Here is a 23,132-nt window from a genome sequence, read left to right as displayed (position 1 = left end):
AACTCTTTCAGTGTCATTTATTTTGTGCGGCTCTTCGTCTTGCTTGGATCAGTAGACTGACCAGAGCTCTGCACGGTGACAGAGAAAAAAGAACAAGTTACAGGCCCCACGAAAACAGGCAGGACTTATTACTATCTGCGCCGAACCCGCCACAGCGTTTCACTCATGCGTTTAGTTGTTACAGGGAAAGTGGGGTTCGGTGCCTGGCTCAAGGGCATGCTGACAGAGACCCGAAGCTGTCTCGTGGCTACGGGCTAACGGGCATCGGCTTCTTTATTCATTCATTCTGGCTCCTTTTGTCCAACTTGTGCATCTCCTCCTGATTAATCAGCTGTTCGCCTGAGACACACACACACACACACACACACTTGTCGCTTCCTGAGCTCCCATTTCTGCTCCGTGACACATTGTATGTCTTTCTGTCTTCTGCGCTCTCCACAGACGCTATTTACACTCTGATAACATAGATGTGAACGGTTCGGTTAAAGCAGCTTCTGTACAGTTTCCTCTATTTTGCTCTGAAGTATATTGTGCACTTGCAGTTGCTTTGATTCTCTCTGACACCAGAGGAACAATATGACATTTTGAATTTTAGTCCGTAGATTTCTTCACTGGGGAACTATCTGTGAAGAGAGTGAAATAATAATGTAGTTTATGGAGACAAGCATTTTGAGGTTTGGTTTTTTTTTGGTATCGACACAATTGGAAACGTTCTCGGGGAAGAAAGCTTCAGGACTAAAACTAAACGTGTTCCTCTGATGGATCTGTGTTTTCTGTGGTCAACATGGCAGGTTACTGAATAAGCAGACATTCATTTAATCAGAGACGTGGCAGCGGTTGAAGAGGTGAACCGTTAACTCCAGAACATTCACTGCGGCATGTCAACGGTGAGTAAGACAAAAACGGGCACAAACTTATTTTAAAACCAGGATTTTTAGGCTTTTTGAGTGTTTCGCCCCCCCCCCCACACACACACGCACACAAATACAATATGTACAAGTCCTCAAACCGGAAACTAAAAAGTTAACTCAAAGAAAGTCACTTCAAGTTTAATCATTTCTGGAGGTGCATCATTTGCCCTGAAACGACAACTGAAGACAGAAAGCCCCTTTTAAACTACACTGATGCCACTTCTACTGCCGTGATATTACTAATGGATCAATCAACAGCAACAGCAATGGTGTAAATGAACTCTTAAACTGCTCCAGCCTTAGCTAAATGTACATGGTAAGAACACGGAGCTTACAGCATTATTAGTTAGGCTTTTACACACAGCCTCGCTAGGTACATTACATACAGTATTTAGCCTTTACAAACTGTACATTTCTGAGGACAGAGACTTCTATAAATAGGTTTTCACTCTTGCTCGAGGAAAAAATAAAAAATAAAAATGAATTTCTCAAAATCACAGACACATAACAGACTGTGATTTTGAGGGCAATGGATAATGGATTGATACATTTGATAGGAAATCCTAACATGGAGGTTGGCTTCTGTCTAAAAAATGTGACACCTTCTCTTTAAATGTAGAGGGAAAATCCATCTCAGCTGTGACACGGGTTCTTCAAATTTTCAGAACTAACTCCACTGAATAGTTGTTTTTTTTTCTCCATTTTACCAACAAAAAGACTAAAATCATAGGCTTTAACGTCGGTTCTGTGGGTTTGATTCGTCTTTCCAACAGGCCTAACGTTTCGCTGCAGCAGTATGTGGTACAGATTCGAGGTGACATGGTCCTTCTGCCAACCCTTCTCAGAAAAAAGAAGGGTTGGCAGCTCTCTTTTACCTGTGACTGTTGAACTCAACCACAGTGGATTAATACAGAATCACACGGACGGTGGGGTCAGGATTTTAGAAACAGTCCACATTCCCGCAGTGCAACCCCACCTCTGTGAGAGATGTTTGGCTAGAAACCGAAAAGAATGTATACTAGATTTTATTTTTTGTTTTGTTTTCTGTCACCCGTATCTCCGTTCGCCATGGTCTAAATGCTGTTTGAAAGAATTTTCCGCGTTGCCAGGAATATAAATGTGGCGGCGAAATGCTGAGTCCCTTTTATCTCATTGTAAGTTGATTTATTGTTTAACCTAAAAATAGTCGTATTGAATGATTCTGACTCCAAAGATGATCAGAATCAGCCTCTAACACGATACCGAGGACGTTCCGAGTGTTGTTTGGTCGTTCAGATTCAGAAATCCGAGGTCGAGTTCCCAAAAGTCAACTTTTAGAATATTCTTTAACGTCATTTTGTTTGATTAATAATGCAGTTTCTATTGCGTACTGTGACATTAAATAGAAAACAGGAGGATTACACCTTTTTTAAAAATGATTTTTCAGGATATTATCTGAATAAGAAACACGCTAAACATACGTGTAACTTTGTCATATTTCTCCAATATCTATTTAAGGCAAGTTGGGCTTTGATAAGTGGAGATTTCTTTGCGAAATTAACTTTTCCCCTTATAGTTACTGCACCTACAGTATAGTCCCAGGAAATGGGGAACAGCGCTTCTGTCACACGTGCAACATGTGAAACCTGCTGCACATCACAAGATTACGAATAAGATAAAAAAACCAAACATTTCATTATAATAACAGCTCTTAACTCTTGTAACCAACAGGTTATCATGTGCAAACTAATTCCTAGTGCGCTGCTTCCTCTCTGTGCTCACACTCGAAAGGCATCATTTTACAGAAACTGTGCAAATAATTGGCTCCTGCACTAAACGGCAACATCCGTGTGCAAACTAAAAGAAGACGCGTCCTGTTCATCGCGTCGCGCAGGAAAACAGAAGCAAAATCAGTGAATTCTTTTCCCTCTTGTTCTAAGCAAATGATGTTATTATGTGTAAGGACGTGGGCGTAAGTTTCCTGCCACCTGCAGGGAACATAAATCCACCTTTTTGCTCTAAATCTTCTGTCACGTCGACTGAGTTTGTGACCAGTAAAAGTGACCGATCATCGTCGGATAGGCAGGATCAAGAAAAGTACCTTTTACATCTGATGATTTTAAAATAAATTCTACCTTATGTCAACAAAAACCACTCAGACGTATTGCAGACACGTTGAAGTTTCACGGTTTTCCACAAATTCAGGCTCACAAACGGCACTGGAGGAAGAGAGAGAGCATCGGTGTGACATTATTTCGGAGTACCAGCGGTGTGTGTTAGGGTTTCCTCCAGGCCATAGCAGGGATGGCGGCGTCGGCGTCGCCGTAAGAGCCGCCGCTCTCCGGGTCGGCAGGGAGAGCCGACTTCTTCCTCTCCTTCTCCTCGCCGTCAGGGTCGTCGACCGTCAGCGTGATGAGAGAGGTGGACTTCCTGTCAGCGGGGAGAGAGAAGAAGAGCAGGGTTAACGTGGCTGTCACCTCCGCTGCTGCTTGAATGTTTTCACCCGCACTAAACCTGGAACGACAGAAAGCCGTGCTGTTGTGTGTGGGTTCAAACACGTTACAGTCTATTTATTGGTGTATTTGTGGATGTTTTAAGACCCAGGCGGGGCCTTACCTTAGCCCCGGATTATGTCCCTCCCCTATCTATCATTACATTGGATCACACAGCTAAGCAGCAGTTGTTTTTTTTGATCTTGGGTTCAACACTTAACTCTCTTGGCTAAATCGTCTCATCAAAAGCTCCCTTCGGTGGCTGCTCTGGAGCTTTCGATCGTATCACACGATCTTCCTCTGCAGTTTTTGTTAAATTTTTTTTTTTTTTAAAAGCCACCGTGGATGAAAAAGCCGTGAAAGTGTGAACACATGAGCAGAAATCTGAACAGCTGCGTTTCCGTGACAACTGGGTGACTCCATCTGCTGAGGAAGGTCGTGTGGTGAGATGGTTTTTATTTCCTGCTGCTTTTTCAAACTCAAGTGTCCATCTCAACACGTCTGTTGAAGGTATTTTGAAAACCCTAAAAGATTCTTCTGAACATCTGCATAAAAAGAAAGAAAAAAAAAAAGTGTCCACTTCACAGGAAAAGAGACTTTCATCCCGTTAACCAAGCTATAACTGTATTTCCTGATCCAAACAAAGATGGTAGCTGGAAAGTATTTATCAGTCAAATCTATACTGAAGCATGAATTACGTTCCATAAGTGAGTATTTTCTTGTGTTGGGGTAAGGAACGACAGCTGCCACTTGGGAAATAGAATAGAAATAGACAGAATTTTGTCCAATCCAGATGGTCAGAAGAGTCCTTGAGGGTTCTGAAAATCCCTTAAAGGGAGCGGTGACTTTTGTTCAACGAGGCCCAGACCTGTGGCTCTGTGGCTGTAATAATACGTGAGGCACAAACTGGGGGTTAGCCTTTACTCCACCCTACGGTATTGTCCTTCTCTGTACACTGCTGTTTGTGTTGCGCTGACTAGTTGCTGCCCGATCTCTCCGGGGTCAGACCGGAGACAGACGGTGGAGGGAAATTTGCTGCCGCCGCTCCAGATCTCTGGAACAACTTTCTGTCGGAAATCAGGTGAGAAAAACCTCTGTGTCCTCTATTGACACTCTTTCCAAGACTTTTCTTTGTTTCAAATTGGCTTTTAAAAGGAAGGGTTCGTACTTTCTCAAGTCTATTTTGACGAATACCCGTGTCACGTGTGCACTCAACTGCCACTTTATTAGGTACACCTAGCTAAACGTAATGCAGTCTAACACAACTGTAATAAATCCTCCTCCACGAAGGTTAAAACTGTGTTAAAGAGGTGCTGATTCAACTGTACGAGGCTTCAGTTTGTGGTGCCGTTAAACTGTCTTACCCTCCTCACTGATATAAATGGGGTCGACAAAATAATAGAGAAACACCCGTCAGTATAACCGGACACAGTTTCAACATAAACTGAGCGATATAAACCACGTGAAGGGAGGATCTACTGCAGGCCTGCTGTCACAGACTGCATTTGTTTCTGCTAGGTAGATCTAACCAACTGGCGGTTGAGTGCACGATAAGAGCTATCGGTGGCTGTAATCCTTCCTCCTGTCCATACGCCCCTGGAGCGATTCCGTGGCAGCTCTTAGACTGAACTGTAAGAGATGAGGGAACAAAATCCACAGGCGTCATTCTGCGCAGAAATCTATTTTTAAATCGATCCAAAGCTAATCTGAGGCTTTTTAAGTGTGAATTTCCCTCTTCTTTTGTATCCCCGGAGAGTGTTTCCTTTCTGAGTCACAACAAAGGGACACGTCCTGGTGGCTGCATTGCTGGTTTTTGTGTCAGAGTCTGCTTCCCCCTTTCCGTATCCTGACCCCAGACACGACGGGAGCGCAACGGGGAACAGACTTCCAAGCACAAGGCCAGGGAGATAAACCTACACGCGACTACCAGCACGAAGATGCCCACGCAGTTTCTCTAAGACCGCTGAAGCCACTGATTAGCTTTGGTTGAGCTTTACGGTACGTTTCGTACGGAGAGAGGGCTGTGACGGTTGTCCAGGGAACAGCTTCAGGACCAGTACACAGAGGAGCAGGGATCACAGCCGCTAATCTCTCCTTCAACATACAGTACATATGGGATGTGAGTGTTGTAGTCCATCCTTTAACTTAATTCCTTTTATTCTAGTAAAACTATATTGTACTTTATATTTACATAATGCACATTATGATGTGTATAATGTAAAGTCGCCAGTTTATTAGGCACACCTAACTGAAAGTAATGCAACAAATACCTTTACCTTAAAATCTTTAAGCTGTGGTTTCAACTTTAGTCATTTTTCAAGTCTGTATTTTGAGGAACTGTTGATTTGCATTGTGTTAAACTCAAACGTATATCTGATATTTAATCAGCCTTATTGGTATCAGGGGTAGAGGGGAGACCAAGTATTAGGATCACCTGTCAGTATAATGCCATACAGTCAATCAGAACCACAAACTGCAGCCTCCAAAGTGACAGAGACATAAGACAGTTTTAACAAAAACCGAAGATTATAACCTTCATGAAGACAGACATGACTGAAGGGCTGCTGTATTAGACTGCATTCGTTTTAGCAGGCTGTACCAATGAAGTGGGGACAGTATATCATAGCACCCCCTGTAGGCCAAAGTCTACCTCTTTCAAACCACGAATCCTTCCAGTTTGTGATCGTCTCTCATGGCTACGTTTGGATTTCCGTCCCAGAACACACAGTTGGGGTAACGACAGACGACAGAGGTTATTTGTATTCACGCTTCCAGTGTCGCTGAGGCTGTTTATCATGTTGCTTTGCGTGCGTGCGTGTGTGTTACCTGTCTCCGCTCTGTGTGATGAGTCTCCTGCAGGTCTCCATCTGGACGTCCAGCCCTCTCTTCATCGAACACATCTCCATGTACTCGTGCAGGTGGCGGTTCATGTCGCTCTTCGCTGTGGCCAGTTCCAGCTGACGGAGACGGGAAACACAAATCCATGAACACGTTGTTACTACTATTAGTATTAAGAAAACTGTATTAATGATATTTACTGCTGACACTGTTCCAACAATAACTGTAACTGCTTGTACAACTATAAGTATTTCATACCAATGTGACTGTGAACACACATTTGTCCCAGCAGCACAATAAACACGATGCACACAAACGACTGTCTCACCTCTATCTGGTCGATGGTGTCCTGGTATTCCTTCTCTCTGGATTTGAACAGAGACTCGGTGTCGTTAATCACCTTCTCGATGGACTCCTCCTGCTGCTGCAGCCGGATCCAGCGAGTGTCCGTCGGGCGGGAAAAAGGAGGAGGACAGACAATAAAACGCTGTCAATTCAAGTTGCAGCGATAATCAGCCATGGACATTTTTCAGGGACAGGGCTGCGCTGAGAGTAAGCGGTTGAGTTAAAGCTCAGTGAGCGGAGCCGAAGAACCACACGGTGAACGCTGGCTGACACCAGGTATATTATGGTGGTGACCATGATGTTTGTCACAACGTATGGGATTGTTTCTGTCTTAAGGAAAGTTTTTCAATCACTAAAATGTGAAGCATCCTAATCTGCTGTGGTGACTCTACATTAAAGTCGTTCTGGAAATGAGCCTAAGTGTCAAAAATGTAATTAATGTAAAATACAGACTATTCTGGTCAGTCATCAATCTCCTATATATAACTATATCATTTCCACACACGTGTTCTCAGTTATTCTGGCTGATTGGACCTCTGCACACGGTGAATTCTGGTAGAGCTGTAGCTGTGAGCTACCAAACACAATGTACTTGTGTAATTTACACTATCATAAAGTTGTAAAAGTATCCCAACCTCTCAAAAGTTTAATTATCAATTTACTGCATTTAAACATAACTATTTATCAATTTACTGCATTTAAACATAACTATAAATGTCCAAAATTTGGCAAAAATGCTATTTTGCATCCAAAATCCATGGACAGATGTTAGAACATCACCCTAGATGAATCCATAAATAGTAATACTTGTTACAGCTGCAACCACTGATTATTTCCATTGTCTTTTAACTGTAAAAATTAACTGACAGAATAATTTTGTCTTTCAAATGCCAGAATGGTTGAAAAATGGCCCACACAATTTCCCACAGTGACACCTTAAATTGCTTGTTTGTCATTTGTTTGTTTTGTTCAACCAAGACCCAAAAATGTTGAATGTACAATCGTATAATATAGAAAAGAAACAAGTCCTTACATTTGAGAAGCTGGAACCATTTGTCCTTGATTAATGACTCAACTTAATGACAGACAAGTTTTCAAAATTGAAGATTAATTTACAATAAATCAACGAATCATTTTGGCACAAATAATATAATAATAATAATAATTATTATAACAATTAGAAGAATGACACAGTTGTTGACATTGGATGCATGCATGCAGAGCAAATAAAAGAATTAGGATTTAGGGACATACGTGTCTGTCCAGCAGAGTTAGTACGTGTCCGCAAAGTTTAAAAAAAAAAAAAAAAAAGGTTGAGCTTAATCCGCCAAAATAAGAGAAAACCCTTGTGTGATTAGAAGTCTGTTGATCTGTTTTGGTGTCTGTGCGGCGTCTTTCAGCTCTTCCTAAAGCAGGTCGTTAGCCTCTTCTGGCTTATCTGGTTAAAAACAGCTCACAGGTCACCGGGATAGACTCGAGCCATCTGCGTCATCAGACCGAACTCAACAACGGAGGCGTCAACCGGCCGTAGTTTACTGTTATAACGGACTAAAAACAGCTTGTCCACCAGGTCAGGTCAGCCAAGTGGGACAAAGTAAAACAGGAAACGCCGGTGGCTTCCCTGGCGGCGGGAGAATAGATCTGTACGGAGCTGGATGAGGAACACTGATGCAAGTTCAGATCTTTGGAGTAACAACTTACAGTTTCCTATTTTTAACTGTCTGTTTTAAAACGTTCTATCGCAGTTTGATCAAACATTAGAGTGCTGTAACTCACACTGCAACAGGAGGCAGCCAGAAAGCTACTGTATGCAGCTGTGCAGTGCACATGAACCAACGAGTCAGTCTGAGTACAACTGAATGTTGTATAGTGAAGTTGTATGCGCTCAAATAAGGAACGGTAAGATTGTGGGCTTGTGAAACGATGTTTAGAAATAATCTTAAAGCCTGTGGTTGTAAGTCAACCTTTGATTTGATTTGTTTTTAAAAAAAGCTTAGTGACGTTTGTGAATGTGTGGAAAAGATCTTCAGATGTGGAGAAATTCTGAGAACGACTACACAAATTTGGTGAGGCGACGTTATGCAAAGACTGAGAAAAGAGGAAGGGCTTTCACGAACACCGAAGCGCAGATTCAAAGCAGAAAACTGTGAAACTTTAAATCTGTGCTCAGATGTTTAAAGAGAAAAACCGTGTTATATTATTGCGACTTGAAAATCTCTGTCAGAAAAGAAACGATTTAAAGATGACCCTTTGGACTCACAGACCATTTGATGGACATTTTTCATTATTCTTTGACATTGTGCTGATTAAACTATTGAAAAATCTATAGATGACCTGCTGATGAAAATAATTACTAGTGGCAGCTCAACACGTACTTCTTAAATCTTAGTTTTTGCTCCTCATGAGAAGATTAAAATGAGCAGGCGTCTACTACTAGACGCCTGCATACACGTCTAATATCTATATGAACGAACCTATGTGTGAGAATGTGTGTGTGTGTGTGTGTGTGTGTGTGTGTGTACCTCTCCCTGTGTTTCAACTCCCAGTGTGTATCCAGAAAAATCTTCCCACAGCAAAAGAGTTTCTTCTGTTTCCTCCCAGGCCAGACTGTCACAGTCATCATCGAACTCACACTCCCTACTGGATAACACACACACGCGCAAACAGACACACACACACACACACACACACGTCAGGATGTTTTAGTGTCAGTGTGTTTAAACATCTTTGGCTAAAAATCACCTACAGCTGATTCAGCATCTTCTGCATCTGCTCGTTGATCTGATTGGCCGAGGTGCTGCACAACTCCTCGTCCCTGCCGCCGCCCCCCTCGCTCTCGGACGTGTTCGGTTCGTCTCCGTCCCCGCCCTTCGCCGACTGCCCGTTCTGTTTCCTGGCCCGGCGGTTCAGAGTGGAGGGGGGCGTGGCCACCTGCTGGGGGGAGGGGTTGCAGGTTTATTTGAAGCGAGGGCGGGTGATTTCTTTGAAGACATTCATCGTCACAGACGTACCGGGATGACGTGAATCATGTCCTCGCAGTTCCTCTGCTGGGCGACGTCACAGAGGCGGGCGGTGATGTCAATGCGCCGGCAGATATCCATGTCCACCTTCATGGCCTTTTCCTGGATCTTACTGTCCAGATCTGACAGGTTCTGGCGTAGAGGGAGAAAAGATTGTTCCTCTTTTCCCTTCATTAAAACAATCTGAACCTTTTTTGAGGGGGTCGCCGTGCACTAGATTTATCATAACTATTCTCTGTTGTTACAGTTTGCTGGTCGAGCGATGACGGGAAACCATAAATAACCAGTAAAATCATTACCATTGATTAGCTTGTGTTCAGGTGGGGAAATTTTTTTCTGCCAGTTTCCAACCTTTTAAATACTTGGTTATATTAAAAAAAAAAAAGACTTACGTTGCTGACGAGTCCTTTGAAGAGAACGAGCTCGGCCTTCAGCTGTTTGACCCGAAGAGCCAACTCATCCTGACACACCTCACTCTCCTGCAGGTCCTGCAGAACACACACACACACACACACACACACACAGTAGGAAGCTATGCCTTAAACCGTTAAGACTGGTGTTTCTGACAACAAATACTACAGCTGTCTACAAATTAATGTAACTGTCCAGCCAGTTTTACCACCAGAAGGTTCATAAATTAATCTCGGCCTCCAGACAATATCATGTTCTGCTTCACCTATAAAATTCAAAGGTAATGCCGATGGAGTTTGGTACGGATGTTTAGGACTTCACACTAAGGCTGGATTCACATGGAAGTACACTGAGTAGACACTTAACATTTGTTGATAAATGGTAATAAATCTTATTATATTCTTGTGTATAGCAAAGTAAAACCTGGAAATAATTTTCTATTAAAGTGGCAGTGAGATGCCAAAAAGACCACATGTGCTATAAACACTGTGGGAGACACAGGATGTGGCTCCCGGTGCTTCATTCCCCACATTATTTGTTGTGTTAAAGGGGAAGGAGCGAGGAAGAGGAACTAGATGTAGGTGGGAAAAGCTGATTAAAATCATCTGGAACTGACTGGTACTGTTTTAGTCTGTTCACTGAACAGTTAAACCAAGATAAGATCACGTGTGTAGTGTTTATGTATGTTGTAGTAATATCCCTTTACCTCCTCCAGTTCCGCCACCTTCTCCTGCAGGTCCATTCTGGCCGTGTACTCTTCCTCCCATCTAGAAACACACACAAGTATAAGAATTCATGACCTTTTCCCCAAGTTCGGAGCAGAGTCGTGCAGAGCTTCACAAAGACTTGCATCCATATGTTTTACATTTATCAATCAAGGAGAGGTTTGCCACAGTCATCCATGTTTCAACTACCACCTCAGTCTCCTACAGGTGAGCACTCGTAGTTTACACTAGGCCAGTCAAGTGTCTCCTGTCACTTTAAAGTCAAGATTTTGAACTCTTTGGCATAAACCTTCTATTCCCCTCAACTTTGTATTATTTATCATCACATATGACTCTTGACTGATGTTTCTTTATGGGCTGGTCCATGCGTTTTTTTTTTTTTTCCCCCCATTTGTTTTAGCAAGAGTATTTTTTTTATTTTTCATCTGACGTGACTCTGGTTGGAGCTGCGACTATAATTTGGCTGTGAGACAATTACAATCATGTGAACACGACTCGATCTTCAGATGGGATGAAAGGGGTGAACACTGGCAGCCTGTGATTGGTCCCAGCTTCACAATCTTCCCCTCTGCAACTTTGAGTCAAATCCCACCGACCGACCTACGCCGTGGCGCATGAAGGCCCCTCCTACCACCACCGGTATCACTCAGCTTGTGTTACATGAGGGCAGAGCATGCACAGCACGAAGAGCACGGAGAGCACGCAGCACCACTCAGTCCGTCACTATGGAGAAGACATAAATAAACAAAAAGGAGCGGAGAGGCAGAGAGGCTGCAGTTGCACTTGAGGACTACAACAGTAACATGGAACTGCATCTGATTTTTGGGGATTTTCTCTTCATTGTGTTGTGATAAATCTAATGTCTAATCTAATCTAATACAGATACGAACTCACAGCAAAATTAAGAAACGGCCAGTGTACAAGCAAATCCCCCTTGACCACAGTAACAACACCCTCAGGCCAGGCTTATGCCGCGCTAGTGCTGAGGATCTAAGAACGACACTGTGTTTGACCGATCCAGCTGTTCAGTTTCCTGCTGCTTCACCTACACGTTTCGAATGTTTTTGAGCAGCTGCTGCATGTGGCTTTAGTCCGAATGGATGCATTTGATCAAAACAGTGCTCCGCCGATTCAGCACTGCACTCCTATGACACTGTCAGACTGATAGTGATAAAAACTGATAAAAGATCAAAAACTTTCTTCCTTGTCAACACCTGGCTACTACGTTGCCCACAATGCAACTTGACTGCCGACAGTTCAGCCAGAGACTGGGCTGCGTTATGCTAGTAGCAGCTAATGTAGCGAGGGGCCTGTAGCCTGCAGCATCGCTGAGGAGCCGGCTACAGGGTTCTGGGGAGCTCACTTCCAATAACTCTACGCCGTCAGATTTTCGTTCATTTACAAACTTGTAGTCTTTAAACCCAGCCGACAATGACTCAAGTGACATGAGGACGTTTGTCAGACTTCATTCCGCTTCCTTTGGGGCCACAAGAGGCTTTATTTGCCCCCACCCCACATAGGCAATCGTACTTTCCCAATCCCTGCTAACAGACTTGGATATGTAAAAATAGCTGGAGTTCCCCTTTAAATACCATCATCAATCCTCTCAGCTGTTCTGGCTTCTTCCCATTTCTGCGTCTTTTTTTTGTCCTTCACACTGACACTACCCAGCTCCCCTTGCCCTAGCACCGAATTATGACATCATGTCTCTGCTGGAGGACCTCAGATCAAATTATCTTCACGTCGACAGAGACAATTTTCTAATTTGAAAGTGCAAGTCATTTGTGGGTTACACGCATTCAGTCAAACGCGACAGATTTTTGCTGGTTATAGAGATTAGAAAAAAAAGCAGTGGACGTGTCGTAATTAGGAGTGTTTAACTGGAAGTGGTGTAACACCAGCCGCTGTGTGACCAGAGCCAGAGAGAAAGACACACTCGGACACAGATGTGACAGCCAGAGAGAGAGGGTGTCACAGTGGGAGAGAGCTGATGTCCTTGTAGCTCTTATCGGTTTGTCAGTCTCAACATGTGGCTCTGCAGTGAGGCTGCTGGCTGTCATTATGTTTGAGTGGATACACAGCGGCTGGTTTATCCGTAGAGGTCAAGATGTCGTGACTGCTGGATGATGCAAACGCTTGTTAAAATGTGAAAAGTGTCACTCACATCGTTACACTGCCCGTTTTATTCGAGAATAGCGCCGCCTCTAGTGCGAGACCAGGCTGCTGCACTGCACTCGTGAGCTAAATCTAAACCAAGAGGTTTGAGTTGCTTAACCTTGACCAGACCTTAATCACGAAGTGCAGTTGATCAGAAAATGATACGGTTTGTGTGTCATCTGGGAGACCACTTCCAAATGAACAGTTGTCATTTAGGTGAGGATCAGTTGAGTGAATTTAGTTATTCTTAATATGTGCTTATTGTTGTATGAGTGACTGGAGTTATGGGCTGTAGTTACAGCACAGTTAAAACTATGACATGTCATTTTCTTTAGGAAGGAGCTTAAAAGGTGTTAATTTAGAGGTGTTGGTAGGTGTATTTTTAAACTTAGGAGAGAGCCAGGCTAGCTGTTCACCCATGCTTTCACTCTTTATGCTAAGCTAAGCTAATCACCTCCTGGCAAACACGAGTGGTACCGATCTTTTCATCGCACTCTTAGCAAGAATGCAAATAAACATAAACATGTCCAAAAATGTCAAACTATTCCTTTAATCATAAGGCCGGTGTATCAGAAAAATGCATACTGTGTATTGTTGGTATGTTTCTTTTTCATTTTATTTTGGTATGAGGACTTTTTGGGTGAATTTAGGAATTCATGCATTAAAAAGGTTGCTGTTAAGTAGCAGACTTTTGAATATGAATGCACCAAAAATAATAGAATAACTCCCAAAAATACAACCCTGCTGGCACGTGCAGCATCACACAAATAACAACTCTGACCTTAAAATAAAAATGGCTTGGATTGTCCTGCAGGGGCATGACAAAAACTTCACAAATCGATTTTTGTAGTGTACAGAAATGAACTGAAACCAATTAAGAAAATCCATGTCAAAATTCTGGTATGTTACGAAAAACAGTGTAATGAAAATTCAATTAACTGGCTGAAACCTGGAAATCCATCATTATAACTGTTCCCTTTAAGACAAAAGTAACTGGGAGGTGAGGAGCATCAACTAGCTAACAGCACTGCTAACAAGCGGCATAGGTGGCCTCTTTGTATCTATATACAAGGTGATACTGTTGCTTTCTAGTTTTATCTCTCTCACTCACACACACACACACACACACACACACACACACACACACACACACACACACACACACACACACACACTCTTTTCACCCTCACAGGACATCTATCATAGGAGATGATAATGGAAAGATGAGAGAGCTGACATTTGCCTGTTCTCTGTTAGTGGTGGAGTCAGCGTTCAAAGCCTTTGGAGACAACACAAAGGTGTGTGTGTGTGTGTGTGTGTGTGTGTGTGTGTGTGTGTGTGTTTATGTACACTATGTGGCCAGAACTATTTCGACACACCTTTGGCCTGGGGCTCCATAGTTAGAGCTGGACCCTTTACATCCGATGAAGTGAAATTTTAATGCTACGACCATCCAATTTTATTTTAGACAATAATACGCTTCCAGCTTGGTAACGGTTGCCTGTTTTAACATGACAGTGCCCCCGTGCACAAAGCCAGCTCCATAAAGAAATGGTTTTTCCCCAGTTTGGTGTGGAAGCTCTCGACTGGCCTGCAACCCCATTCAACATCTCAGCAATGAACTGGAACGCTGACTGCCAGCCAGAGGCTGAATTAGAGCAAATCTCTGCAGCCAGCCAACATCTGATGGGAAACCTTCACAGCAGAGTGGATGTTATTGTAGCAGCAGATTGATGCCTGTGGTTTTACAATCATATGATCAACCACCACATGTAGAGGAATAACGTTTGGTTGTCCACATACTTTCAGCCACATGGTGTGGCAACGCGTTTTCTGGACGACAAAATATCTGGACGACAAAGCGGCATTGAACTGAAACGAACTGAGCCGAGAGAGCAGGAGAGGAAAAAAGAAATGCTGACTGTTGCTGTGGTTGTGCGGTTTGGGGATGAAGGTGATAGTGATGATGTTATTGACGATGTCAGCGCCTGTCTGACGCAGAGGGCCACACGGGACGGAGTGGGGGGGTGGGGGGGTAGAACAAGGTATGTACAGGCAGAATGGCCGAAATGGTTGAGGAGGCAGCAGCAAACGATTTAACGGAAAAGAGAGAAAGACGGAGAGAGAAGTAGAGAAAGTAATTTAGAGAACAAGACAAGAGGAGAAGGAGAGAGACCGTAAATGCAGAGGGAGAAATGTCTAGAGAGACAGATAATAAGGAGAGAACACAAGAGAATCACTGAGGGAGGCAGAGGGTAAAAGATAAAATGGAGAGGAGACTGAGGGAGAGATGGCAGACTGGGTGACATCACTGTTGGCGGTCACAGGCCAGTGCTGCATTGCAGGTACCAGGACAAAACCCAGCGCGGAGGAGGAAGAAAAGAGGGGGAGGAGGGACGGACGGAAAGAAGAGGACCGGGAAGAACGAGAGAAGGGAGGAAAGACAGAGAGGAGGGGAGGATGGGGGACACAGTGTGAGGGAGACGGTGTGAGAGAAAAACAACAGCTCATGCTGAAGCTGTCCCCAGACAGTTCCTCCTCCCTGCAGACAAGCACCGGCAGTCGCAGCAAAAATTAAGAGCGTTACTCCCTTCACCTTACCGGAAAACATGTCGCTACAGTAGAGCTGCGACGCGGGAGAAGTCGTTTGTTCTGTAAATTCACGTCTTCTTTTAATGATGTCCCCAATATGCCTCGACGTGGACACAGGGCCCCAAGCTACCACTGAGGACGCTGGGGTGATACTCTCTAGGTTTTGGAGGCTTTAAACATTACAAATAAAAACTGGTGGTTATACATAAAAGCTGATTCCAGCATCTTTAGGTATGATAAGTTAAATTTGACAACTTTTTGTTAGTGAAAAATAAACAGAAGACTTCGGCATTTCTCTACTTAAACTGAATTTAGCGAAGGCTTTGAAGCAGCTTTTAGACTTTCATGTTGGGAAGTAAAGCATTTAAAAAATAAAAATAAAAAAAATAAAATAAGCTTTTGGTTTTCTTTTCTTTTCTGGTCAAAATGGTGGTGGTGCTTGGGCGTGTTGGTGAACTCATGTCCTTAGTATTACTAAAATTCTGGCTATTGCTTTGCGTAGGATACCACGTTTATTTTACTGCCATCAGTCTTAAATATTCCATCTTTGTTCATGAGAAATCCAGTTTTTTTCCCCATCAGTGTCGTGCAGTGGACATCTCTAAATACTACAACGCGTCTTAGCTACCATTGCTCTGGAGAAAAAGTCGGTCAGAGGCATAAATCAGAGCTGGTGCTGATTCAAAACGCCGCACCGTTGCAACTGGGAGCTAAACAGTTCAACACAGTCGTCCACGTCTTCCAACATGGACCCGGACCTCAAAGTGAACTGATTTATACTGCTGTTTAACTTTTCATCAGGTTTCTATAAATGTAAACTTTAACTTCAGCAGGCCGCTAGCAGAGCATGCAACAGAGCTGTGTGACCGGACGTTTCTCACCGGACGGCACCTTGGGATCTGTAGCTGAGTTCTCTGCATACGTTTTTATTTCCAAAAAGCTTGTACCTTTTTATCCAAGAAACCTCATGTTCTCTAACACAGTCGTTCATTTTCTGTACTGATGATTCAGTCGGGAGAGCTGTATGTCATCAGTTGCTTAACACCGACTGAGGAAAAATGAGCGGGACTTTTAGTTATGCAAACCTGGACGCCCCAAATTAACCTCCCACTTCACAACTCTATGGCGACCTCATGTTGTGAAATGAAAACTACAGCAACCAGCGTGCACAACACACACACGTCCTTCCTTACCAGGTGCTGAGTCCAACAATTGCAGTGATTTCACAGAAAGCTCCCTTTAAATTTTGATTGCTTTGTCGCATTTAGAAAAAGGATGTTTCGAGTCCAGATTGGCTCCTCATCAGGTGCAGGGTTATAGGAAATGAAACGGACAATTTCCAAAGGGAACAATCTACGGTGCTGCGAGTCTCAGAAAAGCAAAATAAAAACTACAACCATTAAAATCATGGTCACAGGTTTTTGAAGTGTGATCCCTCCTCACTTCAAATCAAATCAAACGGTCTGTCTCTTCCTTTGTTTTACACTTGTGAATCTTTCTGCCCTGTGATGAAGTCACGTTGAGGAAGCAGGATGCTCTCTAACTACTGTTCAATTGGAGAAAATATTTCAACCATGTCTATCAATTTCAAGCTCACTTTGGTAGCTCTCAGATATGTAAAACCTGGGCGTAGTTTAGCGCAGCAGTAGAATTTAACCGATAAGCAGTTTGCAAACAACATACCGGTCAGAGTTTCAGTTGTTGCTGTTCAGTAAAACATCCTGCTGGTTTTTAAATCGATGTGACTGAAGCTTTGTCTTGCTGTGGCATCCTGCCTCAGCAGGCTGAAGCACAAAGTAGTGAGCTCAGTGCTTTTCAGCATTACACAGCACTGGAGTAATTTCACTGCATAAAAGCATCATAATTGCTGCGAATGAACAGAAACCTTTTTGTTTGTAGTTTTCATTTGAAGCCACCTCCCCTGTGCAAATAATTATATGTCCTGAATCCAAATGCCTTTGTTCCTTTTAACCTATCATGTAAGATCCTGCTTTAAAACAACAGTAAAATTAGAAGGTGACAAGTGGCCGAGGTCCTAAAATGAATCCAGTGACTACAGGTTTAGGGCTCTTCTACTGACAGGTATTTTCATTATCAATTAATCTGTGGCCTATTTTCTTGATAAATTCTATTTATCATTTCTATAGTCTATAAAATTTCAGAAAATAGTGTAAAATGCTCTCTATAATTTCCATCAGGTGACATCTTTAAATGTTGTGTTTTGTCCAACCAAAAATATTCAGTTTACTATCATATATGACAAAGAAAAGCCTGAAATACTCGCATTTAAGAAGCCGGAGCCAGCAAATATTTGACTAAAACGATTATTCAATTATCAAAATATTCGCTGATTAATTTTCTGTCAGTCGGCTAATCAATTAATGGACTAATCACTGCGGATCTAAACAACTGCAATTTATTTTTAGCGGGTCGTATTTATCCGCGAAAGCTGTAACAGTGCAAGGCTTGATTTTCATAATTGTCACGTCATTTGTGGAAATAAACAAGTTCCAGTATTTTAGCAAGTACAGTAAGATAACCGTTTAGCTCAAATTATGAGCAGAATTAACAGATATTTGGATAAAATATCGCTGTCTATGTAAGTTTATATCGCCGTGTCAATACTTACTGTGTACCCCGTAATTAAATTGAGAAAATGTTGACAGATAAAATAACATGGGGAGAATGTCTGTTATGGTTAAACCACCTAACATATCAAAGTACTTCATCACACTGATACAAAAAAATAATAATAATAATGGTGAAAACCAGATGCGCTCGTTCCTATGGCATTTGAACGCGCTTATTGCGAGTCCCTTTGGACTGCCGTAAAGCAGTCCCGCTCATTGATTTGCAACCATGCCCTCAATGACCCAAAAGGGGCCATAAGCAGGGACTGAGACACTGGAGACTAAGGGAGAGCTTCCTTTGGCATAAAATGTACGACATGTGTGACAAATTCCTATCACCACGTCAGCCGACCCCACTCGGTATCATGTTCGAGCTTTTTAGAGGGATCAACGAATACAACTGTCTGTGCCAAAATACGCGGTGGTAGAGAAGCTAGCTTAGTCCTGGGAAGGGACATTTGCTCACTGAATAACACGTGTTCATAGCAACAATTAATGTATAGTATTCTAGGTTTTTTGGTACTTATTTATATTACGCACCAGTTTTTTGTACTTTCTTTTGCTGCTCTACCATTTATATTTCTGGCCTGGGATCAAAAATTTCATTTAATCTTACAGACTATCATTGCATTCACCATAAATTATTATTATGTATTTAGCTCATCAATAAAGAACGTGAAGTGCATAACTTATCCGAATGATGCAGCCTTTACTTTATAATGAGGACATCAGCAGAACTGGTGTGTTGTTAGTCTGGAAGGGAACGTACAGTAGCTGTGCCCTGAGAGTGACAGTACACTCCCTGCCTGATGCCGCCATCCACCAGTCAATACTTCTTGGACTGACTGGTGGTTTATCATTCCCAGTAAAGGAGCTGAGTCGGCCTGAACATATGCTGCGTGATGCTTTTATCTTTTACAACCCCCTCCCTTAACGCTGCCCATCTCCAGTCTTCTTTCCTCGGTACAACAGATCATCCAGATTAATATGGTGACCTTCAAACAATGGCCATCATAATGCAGTCTGACACTTTGGTTCGTTGTTTTTCCCTGTGGAAAACTCAGTCCTCACACCTCTTTGGCACAGCACCAACAAAAAGTAGGTGACCAAGATACCAGCTGCCTTTTAAGTACTGACCTTATTAAATGTCAGTGGCTGCATGTGGAGCTAGAACAATTAACTGACTAATTAAAAGTTAACCACCAACTATGCAAAAAAGACAGAAATTTGATTGTTCCGGGTTCCCAAGTGTTAGAATTTGCTGATTTTCCTCTTCTTAAATTGAATATTTTGGGGTTTGAGGCTATTATTTGGACAAAACAAGACATTTAGTAAGTCACCTTTTGCTATAGGGAATCGTGACTGGCATTTTCCCCTGTTTTCTAATGTTTTAATCAATAGACCTTTAAATTATTCGAGGAAATAATCGCAGATTAATCAATAATGAAAGTTAGTGTGATCTCAGTGATTCTGACTGCGGCATGATTGGTGGTGCCAGACGGGTTGGTTTGATTATTTGTGAAACTGCTGATCTCCTGGGATTTTCCTCACACAACAGTCTCTAGAGTCTTTTACTCAGAATGGTGCCAAAAACAAGAAAAAACATCCAGTGAGCAGCAGTTCTGCAGACGGAAACGCCCAGTTTGTCAGAGGTCAGAGGAGAATGGCCAGACTGTATTCAGCTGGCAGAAAGGCCACGATAACTCACGATAACCGCTCTTTACAACTGCGGTGAGCACAAAAGCATCTCAGGACGAACAACACGTCCAACCTTGAGGCGGATCAGCTACAACAGCAGGAGACCACGTCAAATTCCACTCCCTTTCAGCCAAGGACAGGAATCTGAGGCTGCAGTGGGCAGAGGCTCGCGAGAGTTGGACAGCTGAAGACTGGAAAAACGTAGCCGCGTCTGATGAATCTGGATTTCTGCTGAGGCAGCGGATGGTAGGGTCAGAATTTGGTGTCAACAGCATGAATCCATGGACCCAACTGCTTTGTGTCAACAGTCCAGACTGGTGGTGGTGGTGGTGTAATGGTGTGGGGAATGTTTTCTTGCCACACTTTGGGCCTCTTAATATCAATCAATCAATGATCATTTGAACACCACAGCCTATCAGAGTATAGCTGCTGACCATGTGCATCCCTTTATGGCCACAGTTTACCATCCCCCTAATGGCTACTTCCAGCAGGATAATGCTCCATGTCACAAAGCAAAAGTCGTCTCAAACTGGTTTCATGAACATGACAGTGAGTTCGCTGGACTTCAGTGACGTCTTCAGTCTCCAGATCTGAATCCAGTAGAACACCTTTTGGGATGTGGTGGAACAGGAGATTGGCAGCATGAATGTGCAACGGACAAATCTGCAGAAATGATGCGATGCCATCATGTCAACATGGACCAGAATCTCAAAGGAAAGCCATAGGTTGCTATTCGTTGTCTCAAAAGGTTGCCCCAGTCTCTCGTCAACTGGGCGTTTCCGTCTGCAGAACTCCTGCTCACTGTATTTTTCATCCTGTTTTTGGCACCATTCTGAGTAAACTCTCTGCAGAAATCACCAAATTACCGCTCTCTAATGTCACAAAACATCAGCCATCAGCAACTTGAGTGCCAAAATGTCTGCTTAAGTATTCACAGAACCGTACATCATCCAGGACTCGAGCCATGAAAGATAACTAAAAACAACCTATAACCTGCTGATAAAAATGTGTTTTAGCAGTCCTTACCTTCTCTTGTACTCGTCTCTCTCTCTCTTCACCTTGGCCAGCACATTGTACAGGGCCCTGATCTCCGGTGTGATGGTGTCGATCTGGACGCCGACACCGTCCGGGTGCGTCCAGGAGACCCCGGGCCCCGTAACGCACGGCTCTCTCCCGTGGCCAAAACGGCGGGTGTGGTTGAAGGACCAGATCGTCCCGGGGAGGAAACGTGGCGGAGGAGGGGGGACGTCGTAGGTGTTTGTCTCGTTGTGAGCAGCGTATTTCTCGTTGATGTTGGTGATGGTTTCGGACGGGTCGCTGGGACTCAGAGCTGGGCTGATGGAGAACCCGTAAGTGGTGAGGTTGGAGTTTGAATCCGTGGAGAATGGGATTGGGTTGAGGTTGGTCTCCAGCATGTGTTTGTTGTCAAAGAGAGGAGGAGGGTTCAGGGTTGGAGAGAGGAGACCGCCCGGCAGGTAGGCTGCGTTGTTGGCATTGTGGAGCGGGATCAGGCCCGGTCTGGCTGGAATGGACCCGATAAATCCAGTCTGGACCCCCATGTCTTTGGTCAGTGGCTTCTGGTGTCCATCCGCTCCACTGTTATCCTCCAGAGCCTGCTGCAGCTGCTTCTCCAGCACCTTGTTCCTGCGCTCCAGCTCATGCACTTTGGCCAGAAAGCAGCGGAAGCGCAGGTTCAGGGTCTTCAGCACGCTGATGTTGGATCCCAGGTCGTTGCGCAGTGCAGTGGCCGCCGGGGGCACGCGGTGCAGGGGGCTGCTCAGGTGCAGGTAGGCGAGGCCCGATGGTGGCAGGGCGCCCAGGTCCAGCCCAGGAATCCCATCAGAACCGAACCCGGCGTGGTCCCCGAGGAAATAACCAGGCTCCAGGACGGCAGAGTCGGTCTGGCCTGTCATCTGGTTGTGGTGCTGCTGTGGTGCCAGAAAGCCGCTCTCCCCCAGGACCGGATTCATTCTTGAGTAGGAAAATCTGAAGTGCTCGAAATCCGGCATGAACCCAGACTTCTATAGATTTACCCCTGCAGGTATGAAATCTGAGTACTGTCCCAAACCAGAATCAGGCCCAGCAGCCCTTTTTTTTTTTGATTTTTTGTTTTTAGGGTGGGGGGGTCCTTCTCCTGATTTCACCTTTACGCAGAGCAGCTGTGGGCCAACAGTCAGATGATGCGGTTACAAGGGATGACTAATGGGCCTAAAAATGGCACCACAGCAAGACAATATTGCGGCAAACGGAATAATAACAGCAGAGTGTCGGGGCGCCTCTTACCTCGCAGCTACGCCGCCGGTCCCTGAAGCAAAATTAGATTCCTGAGTTTACTTTTACGCAGGACCGGTTTCTGGGCGACCGCGCGGCGACGGCCATAAGACTGCGTATCCTAAGCCTCGGAATAAAGCGGCCCACGGTGAAGATCTGCAGCTTCAGTGAAGTGTGAGCGACGCGCCCGGCCGTCAGCGGAGGAGGAACGCGCAGTTTGGGCACCAGATGATGATGATGATGATGATGATGATGAGGTGAAGTCAGCCCGAGCCGAGTGCCGAGCGGAGGTGCAGCAGGGGCTCGGGGATAAACGCCAGTGAACGACTGCGGCTGCAGGTTACCGTACTGATTCTGAGAGACGAGCACCGGGCGGCTTTCGCTACCGTAATGACCGTAGTAGAGGCGCCCCTGTCCGAATGGGGGGGGATTAAACCGTCGTTTTGAAAAGATGCGCGCACACACACACACACACACACAGTTCCTCGTTGTTCTGCTGTAAACTACAAGAGGCCCGTTACAATTAACTCTAGTTTAGTTAGTTAGTTGGTTAGTTAGTTAGTTAGCAGCCCGAAACTGACGTTCGCTGCAGTGACTTAGCTAACGTTAACTAGGTTAACGTTAGCTAACTTTAGCTGCTCTTACTCGACCCAGTTTAACTGACGAGAGACGGTTTCAGCGAGTCGGACTCAAACGGCGCCACGTCTGTGAAAAGGTTTGAACCGCAGATATCTGACAGTGAAAACAAATCCCCCCCCCTCAAGTCTATACAAACACACCTGTCGGCAGCGTGGCGGACCCCCGCCCGCCTCCTCCTCCTCCTCCTATGGGCCGGAGCACCGGGGCCTCCTCTACCCGCCTCCTCCATCAGAGAGCCCCGCTGACTGCTGTTAACCATAAAGCTGAACTTAACGTTTTTAGTTTCAAGTGACTTGGGTTTTTTTGTTTGAGAGGGGTCAGGGTTTTTGGTTGTTGAAGTCTCCCCCGTCGACCCAGAATATAATCCAGTCCTGCCTGGATTATATTCTGCCCCCCCCCAGGACAAATGAAACAGCTTCAGGAC

At 44.2% G+C, this 23,132-nt stretch overlaps 1 protein-coding gene across 4 annotated transcripts; it reads right to left on the bottom strand.

The window, feature by feature from the left end:
* Nucleotides 1-16: 16 nt before the first annotated feature.
* iffo1a (intermediate filament family orphan 1a) lies at nucleotides 17-22,470 on the bottom strand. Of its 4 annotated transcripts, XM_040121873.1 has the most exons (11): nucleotides 22,082-22,469; nucleotides 20,825-21,957; nucleotides 10,703-10,763; nucleotides 9,978-10,073; nucleotides 9,577-9,717; nucleotides 9,312-9,499; nucleotides 9,088-9,205; nucleotides 6,549-6,644; nucleotides 6,209-6,339; nucleotides 3,155-3,320; nucleotides 17-339 (listed from the first exon to the last, which is right to left on the bottom strand). In XM_040121873.1, the coding sequence occupies exons 2-10, from the start codon at nucleotides 21,805-21,807 to the stop codon at nucleotides 3,167-3,169; spliced, it is 1,968 nt and encodes a 655-aa protein (XP_039977807.1). In that variant the 5' UTR covers nucleotides 21,808-21,957; nucleotides 22,082-22,469; the 3' UTR covers nucleotides 17-339; nucleotides 3,155-3,166. The 4 variants fall into 4 exon arrangements, with proteins under 4 accessions (XP_039977807.1, XP_039977809.1, XP_039977810.1 ...); XM_040121875.1 differs by lacking the exon at nucleotides 17-339 and having other exon boundaries at nucleotides 681-3,320; nucleotides 6,549-6,641; nucleotides 22,082-22,470; XM_040121876.1 differs by lacking the exon at nucleotides 17-339 and having other exon boundaries at nucleotides 681-3,320; nucleotides 6,549-6,641; nucleotides 9,312-9,496; nucleotides 22,082-22,470.
* Between the last annotated feature and the right edge of the window lie 662 nt (nucleotides 22,471-23,132).

Source organism: Xiphias gladius, chromosome 24, assembly GCF_016859285.1.
Source record: "Xiphias gladius isolate SHS-SW01 ecotype Sanya breed wild chromosome 24, ASM1685928v1, whole genome shotgun sequence".
NCBI lineage: Eukaryota > Metazoa > Chordata > Actinopteri > Istiophoriformes > Xiphiidae > Xiphias > Xiphias gladius.
Note: the sequence above shows the minus strand (reverse complement) of the source record. Positions and strands in the feature narration are given on the sequence as shown.

Bases quoted from the DNA above. Each gene is read 5' to 3' on its own strand.
- iffo1a (XM_040121873.1), bottom strand. From the start codon at position 21,807: ATGCCGGATTTCGAGCACTTCAGATTTTCCTACTCAAGAATGAATCCG. The intron at 9,718-9,977 runs GTAAGTCTTTTT...CCTCTACGCCAG, and splicing joins TCAAAGGACTCGTCAGCAAC to AACCTGTCAGATCTGGACAG. The intron at 6,645-9,087 runs GTACACACACAC...ATCCGGCTGCAG, and splicing joins GAGTTGAAACACAGGGAGAG to CAGCAGGAGGAGTCCATCGA.